The 13,654-nt window shown below is 35.0% G+C and overlaps 1 protein-coding gene and 1 pseudogene across 1 annotated transcript in view; both read right to left on the bottom strand.

The window, feature by feature from the left end:
• Nucleotides 1-13,654, bottom strand: part of PIK3C2G (phosphatidylinositol-4-phosphate 3-kinase catalytic subunit type 2 gamma) — a 383,353-nt gene that overhangs the window by 238,486 nt on the left and 131,213 nt on the right. Inside the window, 2 exon segments of the mRNA XM_007967793.3 lie at nt 3,882-3,976; nt 6,879-6,972. Coding sequence (XP_007965984.3) covers nt 3,882-3,976; nt 6,879-6,972 — 189 coding nt within the window.
• On the bottom strand, nt 2,784-3,544 carry LOC140712704 (F-box only protein 3 pseudogene; annotated as a pseudogene).

Genomic DNA, 13,654 nt, shown 5'->3' with positions numbered 1-13,654 from the left:
ATATTCTTACAAACAAAGCTCTCAAAACAAACAGTCCACTTATAATATATACTATTTTCTATTCCTTCTTAGTTTCTTCTTGAATCACTGATAGGAAAAATGGGCTTGACTTTTTTTTCATAAGGATGAGAATTATACACAAAAAAACTTCCCTTCCAACCTTTTTGGAAACAATGACGTATTTGTACTTACATGGATTTGCAAGTATGGCATTGATTTACCGCTTTGTGTGCACCCATTGTTGCCTTTCAAATGATCACTTTTCATACAACTTTAGCAGATGAAGAACTTACTGAGGTGGTGCAAGTATTTTAACAATCATTAGTCAATTAGAATACGTCTTTAATATTTTATTATATTTTTAAATTTTTTTAAAACATTGTCTTTTTTTTATTTTTATTTTTTAAGGCAGAGTCTTGCCATTGTCAGCCCAGGCTAGAGTGCAATGGCACGATCTCGGCTCACTGCAGCCTCTGCCTCCCGGGTTCCATCAGTTCTCCTGCCTCAGCCTCCCGAGTAGCTGAGATTACAGGCCGCCACCACGCCCGGCTAATTTTTGTATTTTTAGTAGAGATAGGGTTTCACCATGTTTGCCAGACTGGTCTCGAACTCCTGACCTCAAGTGATCCACCCGCCTTGTCCTCCCAAAGTGCTGGGATTACAGGCGTGAGCCCCCGCGCCCACCTAAAACATTGTCTTTTTTATATTTTATACTTTATATGCTTTTATATTTTTGTTCAGATATTAAAATAAAAATTGTTATCTGGCTATGTTACTTTTTAAATATGCCTACATTTTAATAATGCATGCAAAATACAGTAAAGTTTTAAGGGAATTAAACATTGAGTTTAATGGAGTCCTACATTTAGAATGACAGCAGAACACCACAAAGTATATCCACTTAACTTTCCTTTGCACCAAAGTAGCTTTGTGAAAAACTGAAGAAAATAAGCCTTCATTCAGAGCTTTAATTAAGAGTCTATTCATGGGAGGGCCTCATGCCAGTCAATGTATTTCATGTTTTATTATAGTAACATGCTACAGGAATTGTTCTGGTTTTTAAATTAGGCATTTAAAATGAAAACAAGCATCAAACAGTCTCTGACCAAGTTCCTTGTGTCTCTTCTTTGCTATGACTTCTTGAGTGATTTTCATGAGAAGAGTGATCTCATTATGAGTAACATTTCTTGAAGCAGAAAAAATATGACACTCCAAATGATATTGACTTGCTGTTTTCCTGTTATTTAGTGGTCTTAACTATCAATCAAGCAACTAAATGATGCCTGTCATACACTCATGAGAGTAAAACATAGATCTAATTTTATCCTTAGGTCATTGAAACTTATAATTGCTAAAACTTTGTCCTATGAAATTAAAATTGAATCAACAAGGTTAATAATACAAAGAAAAGTAGGGAGAACAGCATGCAAAGAACATTATGTTCAATAGGATCAAGTGTAAGTGATGATAGGAGAAATTGTTTTTTTAAAAAACAGGATTGGAACCAAAATTTGTTTTTAATATGTGAGTTTTTAACATTAGAAGGATTTTATTCTTAACTCTCAATTATATAATCACAAAAAAACCCCAATATTTCAGGAAAACATACTTAATCCTAACACAAAATTCATGTCACTTATCACAAAGTTAGTTAGTCAAGTGTATAAGGGAGAAACAAAACAGAAATAGCAATTTTAAACCACATGAGACATTGTGAAGAATTTTTTTGTTAATAAACAACCCATAAATACTTTTACATACTACATTTCAAAATGATGCCTCTATGAATAATATGATAAGGGTCATAGTGTTGAAGACTTTAAATTCAAGGTCATCATGTTGAAGACTTGAAATTAAATTCAAGGTTGTAGTGATGAAAAATTCAAAGTCAAGATCTTGATGATAAAGACTTTAAATTCAAGGATACATTGTGTAAGAAAGTTCAAACTACTAGCATTCAAGTTATTTAGTCAATTAGTTCTCTGTGAGTACAAAATATAAGAAATCACTAAATGGATTGGCCTAATTACAAATTTTGTTTCATTTATAAATAACTCTCAACTTCAAGAAATCTTTTCACAGACTCATTCAGTCACATGGTATCTATCTACCCTTGTGTCGGTATTTCTGCTACACTTTAAATCCTTATTCAAAACAATTCCCTCTCAATTTCTCTACATTTATAAGTAAAAAATAATTTAAAAGAAAGAAATGTCAGCTGGGCTCAGTGTCTCACACCTGTAATCCCAGCACTTTGGGAGGCTGAGGCAGGCGGATCACGAGGTCAAGAGATCAAGACAATCCTGGCCAACATGGTGAAACCCCATCTCTACTAAAAATACAAAAATTAGTCGGCTAAAAATACAAAAATTAGTCGGGTGTGGCGGCACGTGCCTGAAGTCCCAGCTACTTGGGAGGCTGAGGCAGGAGAATCGCTTGAACCAGGGAGTTGGAAGTTGCAGTGAGCCGAGATTGCACCACTGCATTCCAGCCTGGTGACAAAGTGAGACTCTGACTCAAAAAGAAAGAAAGAAAGAAAGAAAGAAATGTCTGTCCCTTAGCTAGAGAAAAAAAGCAATCCATTTCCTTCTTTACTTCAAAAACACAAAACTAACCAAAACAATCCAGTTCCTAATGTAATGTCACACAGAACCCAGGTCCTGGAACAATATTTCATTCTGGTTTTCTTGCTATATGCTGAGAATAATGCAGTTATTTACATTATTGAGAAATCTATTTAGCAGACTAGAATCATCCCAGTGCTTCCATCAGAAGAAGGCTTGCTAAAAAAGGCATGAGCAGCAGCATCTACGAATGGGAACATCAAAGACTCTACTCTGTCTTTCTCCTCATCTTCTTCTGATTCATCCATATCTGCTGAATCATCATCATCATCTTTTTTTCTCCTCCCCCCTCATCTTTCTCTTCCATCTCTTCATATTCATCAGGACCCATTTCCAATCATAGTATAGGCACCCTGAATGTTGGACATGCCATATGGAATTGGAGAATGGCAACATTAAAGATATTTAAAGTAAAGGAAATGGTAGGTATAATACCCTTCCACATATCCTGTTGTTGTAGAGAATGTGGTACAGCTACTCTAGTCATACACCCAAACTTGACTGATGATTGGAAATTCACAAGCTACTCCAGGTCCTTGAACTTCTTCCACTTCACCTTTAGCATTCGTTAGTCTCCACTAGCAACTGTCCAACTGACAAGCCTTCTCAGGAATAGCATCTTTTGACAATCTTAATTTGGTACGTAAAGAAATAGTGGGGTGGATGTACAGAAGCTAAGTTCTGGCAGAAACGATGGGGAAACTGAAATGGTAATATCCTCAGGTGTTGTTACGGAAATTCTGGCATCTCATGAATCAGTCTTATTTCTTCACTAATGATATTTCAAATTTATGCTTTGGGAAAAGTTTAGTGCTCTAGAAATATTCAACAGAATGAGTATACATTAGCCTTTGGATTTTATGGTTTATAGCTAACATTGCACAGAAAGTATTTTATACCACATGTTCTTCCAAAAACATTCAGTCTCATAACTAGATTTTATATTAAAATCTTCAAGGAGTAGATATACAAATTGTACTTGTCATTTAAAGCTACAAGAAAAGTATCATTCAGATTTGAAATTCTCTTTGGATTTAACTTCCTGATTAACAGTAGCAACTGTCCAACTGGTAGATTTTGAAAATGATGGCAAATTATCCTCTTCAATAAAAATAACATTGACAAAGACTCAAAACTGCCTGAATTTTATGGTCTGTATCAATTATAAGGTAAAGAAATCTTCTGCTTCCTCTAAAGCTGCCCCATAGAGAAGTTGGCAATTAAAAAGGCATCCTTGCCTGTTTTAGGTAATCTTACCAGTAAAGACGATGGGCAACCTGGATGCTTTGCAAGGAGCGGTGGAGTAGAAGTTGCACTAAAGGACTCTCAAGGTTCCATTCAAACTTGACAGCCTGAAGTAAGAGACACAATTACTTTACTTGTCAGTAACAAAATTATACCTGAATACAGAGGGACTTCAGAGGCTTGAGAAAAGACTAGAGAAAACAGCATGCACATTTTAACAAAATGCTAATAACACATTCATGGTTTTATGAGTTGGTGTATGACTAATAACAAAACACACATACATTACACCATTTGGATTTGTGTAGTCTTGCTTTCTTTCCTTGTTATGGATAAGAAATAAGGGCAGGAGTTGGTAGAGTTCAACCATGTGCTGGGGGAGAATACTGACACAAAGAGTCCTGGATTATTAAATACAATATTATTAAGCCATAGATATTTCTTCCTATTTGGAGATGAAATTAATGCACATTCAAAACCTTAACAGAAATCATCAACGTATATCATTATTAACCTCCAGGCCTTGAGGTTTTGCTTAAAAGTTCAAAACTATTACTACCATAACTCAGTCCCAAATCCTTTCTTTCATCTCCACTGTGAACAACTCTTAAGTTTTTTGGGATACCCAACCAGGTAGAAAACACAGGTAACAATGGCAGCCCCCGCTATCCTTAGGGACCTAATTTAGGGCTTCACCTGTCCTCTGCAGGGACTTCATTGACAGCAATCTGTAGCTGAGCTGCTATCATCAACCCAGGAATCTGAATATACGAAAATGAAAACCAGGTTCTCATAAAAATGCCCATTCCTGCTTGAAAGACAAAGCTTCTATCTTTAGTTGTTTGATAAACCATTTAAGTCTCTCTCTCTTACACACACACACACACAAACACACACACACACACACACAAAACTTAAGAGTCTAAGCCAGGCTTTATACCGCAGTACAGACAGCAGGAAAAAATGAGTACAATATCCAGTCATACGTACACTTGAAGAAACACCTCAATATGCTAGCTATCCTCAAGAATGTGAAAGTTTATAAATTCCTAAGGTGTGAGGGTGCTGAAGATGAGTTCAGCAAATCTGCACAAACTCCTGATGCTGTCTGAATGTAGAAGGACAATAGTGTGTGCTGTCTTAAACTGTAGCCATGGCCCTCTCTCACTTACGTGCTAATGCTGGGCTGGCTAGGTCATAGGTTTTATTTATGCCCTAATAGTGATATTATATGAGCATATGAGCAGGAGGTATGTTTCAGAATTACCTACCTGCTTGCCTTCTTAGATGTCTGCCCCATTATTTCTTCCTGAACCCAATAACTATTTGTTATCCCTCACTTCCAAGCTTCCTGCTTTACTCTGTCCACTGATACAATTTTCCCCTAAATCCTGCCTGACCATTTAGAATGTAGACCATTTTTCTGGTGAACACCATATTATCTGAAGTGGTTTGCAGTAACCCCTGGGTCTGGGTCTTATTTGACTTAGCTATGAACTGTATCTTCTGTTTTGTTACAGCCTTAGAGTCCTTTCTTACAGCTTTAATATAGACTGCATAATTCCAACATGGTAATACATAACAAAATAGCATGATTCCAGAAAACAATCAACAGGTTAGGATTTTTTATGTGTTGGAAAGTTTGAAATTCAAGGTAGAGTATAGAAGTCTACGGACAATGAATGTTTTGAAATTCTTCCTTTTTAAAAAAATTTTCTAGTCACACTATCAATTTCTTTCCATCTCAGGACATTTTATATCCTTCCTTTTTAATCATAACATAGTTGAAACTTTAATTTTGCCTTCTGTGTATTTGCTGTGTTAGATTGTGTGCACCCCTTCTTATAAATTTGGATTTGCGGGAATATGGGCCTCAATGACATTCCTGATGCCAAGTGTACTTACTCAGATAGAGACTTTCAAATGAGTTTAATGTCTACAAACTTTTGTGAAAACATACTCTCCTGAATTGGGCTAGAAATAGCATGTTGCCATACCCTTGAGTCATGAGATGAACGGTGAACTTGTAAGTTAGATCAACCCTTATTTTCAAGAAAGATTGGATTGTACTCTATGGTACAGCTATTTATAAACCAGCTCTCTCTCTTAAGCAGATGTTCAGAGAAATTCATAATGTCTGTGCAAAGTCATACTCTACTAAAGTTTATTAATATAGGCTCATTCTACCTGTTTCCAGTCACTTTTCAAAACCTGAGGCAACTGACATTCAAACTAGCTGTGACAACTTGACTTTTCAGACAAAAAAAAAAAAAAAAGCTGGATTAAAAACAAAACAAAGCATAAAAAGCCACAAGTTTAGATCTATTTAGCTCTCAACATACAGTCATCCTGGAAAAAACGAAAACAATTTACCTTCTATAGATTAGATATTCTGTTACTTACATGGTCATGTGTGGAATGTGTAATTTAATTGTTTATATTTCATCATATTCAGACTAAATCAGTCTTTGCTTACATTACTAGATAACATTATATTATTTTCTAAAATTACTCCAACATTGTGATATTTGATGTTACTAAAATGTACTATTTGGTGACAAAATTTGGCTATTAGAAATTACTATGATAAAATTTATGATCAATATCATAAGCCTCTAAAGAAGTGCAAGAAACTCATAAATTATGAGAAGTTGCCTAGCAAATGATTATTTTCTATATAACATTTATTTGGTAATTTTTATCATTTTATATATACATATTTGTAAATTTTTATCACAAGCATGTCTATTTTTTCATGTTCTAATTAATAAATGAAATCATTTATTAATTTTTTAAAAATTTTCCTTTTTGGAATTAACGTACCTTTTTTTGTAATTGTAACAGTTTCAGATAGAGAATGTCTTCCTTACCCATGTTGACATCATTTAGTCTCTTGGGTGGCCAAATTGCAATATCACTTCTAAATAGTCTATTGTTGATTCATTGGGAACCTTTTAGAGAATAATTAGTTAAAACTCTGGGTTTCCTTAGCAACTCTGCTGTTCTTACCTGAACTAGCTGTGGGAGATATTCCAGTAGTTCATCATTCAAGAGGGTGTCTAATTGTTGAACTGCCACTTTACGAATTTCCTGATCTGGAAAACTAATACACAGTAAATATATCCATTAAGCTGTTAATGGTAAGGAATAATGCATAAGACATGTCAGGGAGAACAGAGGATGCATTCTACCCCCAGTGTATAAGGTAAAACAATTATCCCACAATTGATTAAGGTAATATTAGCACCAAATAATTATTATTTTTCCATATTCCATACTCTCATGTGGACTGCAGTAGGAAATCCTTTCAACTAGACTTTGGAAATGTGGTTTTAAGTCTGATTCCTGCCAGCTTTCTTATCTATAAAATGTAGATCATGGATAGTCTAAAATCTTTTCTAAAGTAGTATGAAAATCTTTGCTTATTTAGTCAAGCATTTGATAAATAAGTTATTACCAACTGGAGATCTGGTTACATGATTAAAAATGGGATCTAATATTTTTAACCAGTCTTAGCCTGATCTTAACAAAAAACAGAAATCTAAAGTTCTTTACAATAAATAAAAATAATTTAATATGGCTAAATCTTACTAGACTGTGAAGTTCTTGAGGGTAACTGTGCCTTATTCATTTTTGGATGGCATTTGCCTGTTATAAGATTTACCAGCCATTAGGTACTTAATAAATATTTTTTATTGAAATAAATTTGTGAAGTTATTTAGCATTTGAAATCCTGTTCCAAAGACAATTTATCCTCAAATAGATTCCTCAAATTGTCATCTTGCTCCATCAGAAGAAACAGATTCAATTATCTCAAAGTTCCTGGGAAGTGCTTGGAAATAATTTTGGCTCCATATTGTTTTGACATGATTAGATATTACTAGGGCTTGGATAAGAAGAATTAATTTTAAAGAAACAATTTTTCAGAAAAAAATTAACAAGCATAATGTAAAATGTGAAGGAACCGCTTATAGTAATTTATTTACAAATAAATAAAAAACAAACTCGAAATTGCTTTTGTAGACAACTAACTGAATGCTCTACAGTCAGGTGAGGCCTCTGAAGACTGGCTTCCAGTAGGAGGTTAGGAAACTATAAAGTCTTTAATGGCCAGTGTTTTCTCAGCATATCAGATTACTGAAGGATAAATTGGAAACTATGCCACCATCCAGTCAAGTAAACAATGGTATCACACAACTCAAATGTCTTGGATGGCAACTTCAAATGGAATGCTAAGCAAGTTATGTATTTTTTCTTCATTAAACTGAGCATTTTCACTGCAACAAGAATTTTACCTATAAGGTTAGTCAGTCAAAACTCTTATTTCTGACCTGCAAGTACATTTCCAGTATTTTTCTGCCTTTGAGCATTCTAGCAATGAGACCTAGTGAGAACTGCGGTCCAGACTCATTTGGTGAAGTATTGCAAAGGTCAGAAGATCTCAGCATAACGTCATGCACAGGTGGAGGACAGAAGGAGTACAATTAAAATGCAAAGCTACAAGCAGGTCAGCTTGTTTTAGTCCATTATGACTTTAGATTCTCCTAACTAAATGTGATTGACTCTAATTGATTGCTCTCAATTACTGGACCATTTGTCTGAAGCTTGTAGACATCAAGGTCAGTGTAAGGACAGTTTGCAGTCTTGGAGGGAACAGTTTACTAGGTAAGTTTTGTTACCTAAGTGACGGCTTGTTAAGTTAGCTAGCAGTCGCCCATGCTTCCCTGTGTGACTATTTTACCTTATTGATAGAAATGACAAAGAAGAAATAAAAAAGGAACATTGCAACAACAACAAAAAAAAGCTCTTTGGTGAACATTATACCTTTAACTATAGATTTATTTCCACTAGAATGCAAACTCCAGAAAAGCAGTGACTTTTTATCTGTTTTGTTCATAGATGTATCCCAGATTTGTAGGCACTCTACATATTTCTTAGAAGACTGTTGAACCTGAACTCATTATCATTACACCTAAAACATCTTTACTACCACACTTCCTCACTGTAGTCTGTGTTATCACCTTTCTCCAAATACATAGACTTAAAATGTTAAAGGTAATATTTTGCCCCTGTTTGTTACTTTTTTCACCTTTCCCATCTGATGGAATTCTATTCATCCATGAACTCCAAGCTCAAGCATCAATTTACCTGTGAAGCTGTTCTAGCAATATTTCAACACCCTGTGGAGTTGATAACTCCCTTCTCTATAAAATTGTATGTTATATACATCATTGAGGACAGGTTCATTTATTTATGATTCCCTAGCCCAAGCACAGTTGAATAAAAGTTTGTGGAATTCTTAGTATTCTCTTATCTTTACATCTAATCAGTTGCCGAGTTCTGTTGACTTTTCTATCCTAATGACTCTAGTCTTTAATGCTTGCTTTTAATTTCCTCTGCTGCTATCTAGTCTAGGCCATAATTACCTCATTCTATACTAACATTTTTAATAACAACACCTTATCAAATCCCCTAAAGTAAGTTCATTTCTCATAAAACATTAAATGATTTTCTATGTCCAATAAATCTCCCTTTAGCACACCCTGCAATGTAAATATTCAAGGCTAGCAAAACACTCTAGATTTTTCTTCTACCATATTATTCACTGAACCAGTCTGGCTCGTTGATATATTACTTCTACTCTGAAAATGCATGTGCCTTTTCACTTTTGTGCACACTGTAGCATCTGCTGGAAAACGCTCCCTAAGTTCTTTAAGTTCTAGTCCTCCTTCAAAATGTAGATCAAATTCCCTTGAAGGTGCCTCTGTTAGTCCATAGTAGTTACTTCTCTGAATGCCAAGGATAGTGACTGGTTGACTCCCACTTAAGATATGACAGTGTGTATTAGAATTTATCCTTTTACATATGTGTCCTCATTCCTCAACTATCGACTAATTCAACTGAAGATGAGGATTGTTCAATATTTTCTTTTTTATTGCTAGGATTTAGCAACTTACTCCATATATGGTTGCAATGAATAAAAATGTATTGATCATGATGATAATAATTACAAAAATCCTACTATAGAGTCCATTTTATTTCCTTCTGTGTTTTGAGATAGTTTTCATTGGTTGCAATAGGTTTAATTTTATAAATACCACTCATATAAATTCTAGATCTTTTTTTCTCTCAGTCAAAAGCATAGGAGAAAAACAAATCTGAAGCCAATGAAAGAAAGGGATGTACAGGCATACCTCAGAGATATTGCAGGTTTGGTTCCAAACCACTACAATAAAATAAATATCAAAATAAAGCCAGTTGCATTTTTTTTCATTTTTTTTTTTTAGTGTATGTAAAAGTTCTGTTTATACTATACTGTAGTCTACTAAATGTGTGATAGCATTATGTCTAAACAAATCATTAAATTAAAAACGTTTATTAAAAAGACTTGATTGCTAAGTAACGCTAACAATCAACTAAGCAAGTTCTAATCTTTTTGCTGGTGGAGGGTGTTCCCTCCATGTTGATGTCCGTGACTGATCAGGATGGTGGTTGCTGAAGGTTGGGGTGGTTGTGACAATTTCTTAAAATAAAGACAACACTGAAGCTTGCATCGACTGACTCTCTTTCATGAAAGATTTTTCTGTATATGTGATGCTGTTTGATAGCATTTTATCAACAGTAGAACTTCTTTTAAAATCGAAGTCAATTCTTTCAAGCCCTGCCACCGCTTTATCAACTATGCTTACACAGTATTCTAAATCCTTTGTTATCATGTCAACAATGTTCACAGCATCTTCACCAGGAGTAAATCTCAAGAAACCAGTTTTTTTTGCTCATCCATAAGAAGCAACTCCTTGTCTCTTCAAATTTGTCATGAGATTGCAGCAATTCTGTCACGTCTTCAGGTTCCACTTCTAATTCTAGTTCACTTATAAGTTCTACCACATCTACAGTTACTTCCTCCACTGAAGACCTGAACCCCTTACTGTCATCTATAAGGATTAGTATCTACTTCTTGAAACTCCTGTTAATGTTGATATTTTGACCTCTTCCCATGAATCACCAATGTTCTTAATTATATCTAGAATGGTGAATCCTTTCCAGAGGTTTCCAATTTACCCAGATCCATCCAAGGAATCATTGTCTATGGCAGTTGTAGCCTTATGAAACACTTCTTAAATACTAAGACTTGAAAGTCAAAATGACTCCTTGATCCATGGGCTACAGAGTGAACGTTGTGTTAGCAGGCATGAAAACAACATTAACCTCCTTATACATCACCATCAGAGCTCTTGAGTAACTGGGTGCATTGTCAATGAGTAGTCATATTTTGAAAGGAATCTTTTTTTCTGAGCAGTAAGTTTCAACAGTGGGCTTAACTTATTCAGAAAACCATGCTGTAAAAGATGTGCTGTCATCCAGGCTTTGTTGTTCTATTTATACAGTACAGGCAGAGTCGTTTTTGCAGAATTCTGAAGTGCCCCAGGATTTTTGAAATAGTAAATGAGCATTGGCTTCAATTTAAAATCGCCAGCTGCATAGCCCTAACAAGAGAGTCAGCTTATCTTTTGAAGCCTTGAAGCCCAGCATTGACTTATCTTCCCTAGCTATGAAAGTCCTAGATAGCATCTTTTTCCAGTAGAAGACTGTTTCATCTACATTGAAAATCTGTTGTTTAGTGTAGACACATTCTTCAATGACCTTAGCTGGATCTTATGGATAACTTGCTGCAGCTTCTACATCAGCACTTTCTGGTTCGCCTTTACGTTACAAATACGGCTTTTTTTTTTTTTTTTTTTTTTTTCTTGCTTGCTTGCTTTATTCTTTTTGAGATGGAATCTTGCTCTGTTGCCCAGGCTACAGTGCAGTGCCGCAATCTCAGCTCACTGCAACCTCTGCCTCCCAGGTTCAAGTGATTCTCCTGCCTCAGCCTCCTGAGTAGCTGGGATTTTAGGCACCCACCACCATGCCTGGCTAAGTTTTGTTTTCTTAGTAGACATGGGGTTTCACCATCTTGGCCATCTGGTCTTGAACTCCTGACCTCATGATCCACCTGCCTCGGCCTTAAAGTGCTGGGATTATAGGCATGAGCCACTGCGCCCGCCTGACTTTTTTCCTTAAACCTCATGAACAAACTCTGCTAGCTTCAAACTTTTCTTCTGCAGTTTCCTCATCTCTCTCAACCTTCATGAAATTGAAGAGAGTTAGGGCCTTGCTCTGGATTAGGCTTTGGCTTCAGAGAATGTTGTGAGATTTGATCTTTTATGCAAATCACTCCAACTTTGTCCCTCACAGCAATAAGACTGTTTCACTTTCATATCAGTTCTGTCTTCACTGGAATAGTACTTCTAATTTCCTTCAAGAACTTTTCCTTTGCATTCACAATTTGGTTAACTGTTCTGCACAAGAAGCCTAGCTTTTGGCCTATCTCAGCTTTCAACATGCCTTTCACACTGCTTAATCGTTTTAAGCTTTTGATTTCAAGTGGAAGACATATAACCCTTCCTTTCATTTGAATACTTAGAGGCCATTGTAGGGTTATTAACTGGCCTAGTTTCAATATTGTAGGGTCTCAGGGAATAGGGAGGCCCAAGAGAGGGAGAGAGACAGGGAGCAGCTAGTAGGTGGAAGACTCAGACCACACACAGCATTAATGGACTGAGTTCACTCCGTACAGTGGGTGCATCTTGTGGTGCCTCAAAACAATTGCGATAGTAACATCAACAATCGCTGATCACAGATCACCGTAACAGATATAATAATGACAATAATACTTGACATATATTGTGAGCATTTCCAAAAAGGGACATAGTTACACAAAGTAAGTACATGCTGCTGGAAAAACCTCACCAATAAATTTTCTTGACTCAAGGAAGCCACAAATCTTCAGTTGTAAAAACACACTATCTGTGAATTACAGTAAAGTAGAGCACAATAAAGTAAGGTATGCCTGCATTTGTTTTTTTCAAAAAAAGGAGAACAAAAAATTAGTAATACAGTACCTATGTAGTATAGTTAAAAAGGAAAATTGTGTATTTGTATCAATATATGCAAATGCTGGGAATAATTTTTTGCACTTTAATGGAAAGAGATGTCTCTGTTTATTCATTACTACTGCTTGAAGTTCAAGAAGAAACTGAAAGAGAAATAGCTATAAAACTAACCACATGACATTCTGAGATGTGACTAAGGCCTAACTTGACATTAAAGCATATCCGAACATAGTTTGCGTCTGACTATTTTAGGAAGTGTTGGCCACATTAAAAATGATGCCAGTAGTACTGCTGATGTTCCTGGAACATGGGCTTTTTCATACTTGTTAGCAATATAGGTCAACATGAATCAAAACAAAAACAAAAAAAAACTTTTAAGTGTGCTTATTTTTTTGATCTATCTATTTATCTTTTGGGAATTTATTTTAAGAATATGATGAGTGATGTGTGTGAAGATATGTGTATGCAAACAAAATTGGGAATAATTTAAATGTCTAAAAATTAATAGTTAAATTAAATATGATCTAACTATGTGATGGAATATATGCATTCCTTAAAAACAGTAAAAAAATGTTTAATGAAATAAAAATACAGCCAGTTTTTGTAGTATAATACCATTTAAAAAATATGTACATGTTTCTCAATATGATTAACAAAAGGATGGGAAGGACCAAAATATTAATACCAAATATCTGAATGGAAGTGTCATAGATTATTTTAATTTTCCTTTTTAAGCTAAGTTTTAAAAAGTTTTTCAAATTTTCTATAAGAAAGTTTTATTAATTACTAAGAAAGTGAATAATACTTTTTAAAAGTAAAGCTTGTCCAACTAGTTAATGAATATATATG

Source organism: Chlorocebus sabaeus, chromosome 11, assembly GCF_047675955.1.
Source record: "Chlorocebus sabaeus isolate Y175 chromosome 11, mChlSab1.0.hap1, whole genome shotgun sequence".
In the NCBI taxonomy this organism is placed as follows: Eukaryota; Metazoa; Chordata; class Mammalia; order Primates; family Cercopithecidae; genus Chlorocebus; species Chlorocebus sabaeus.
The sequence above is the reverse complement of the archived record's forward strand: the minus strand, read 5'-3'. Positions and strand labels throughout refer to the sequence as shown.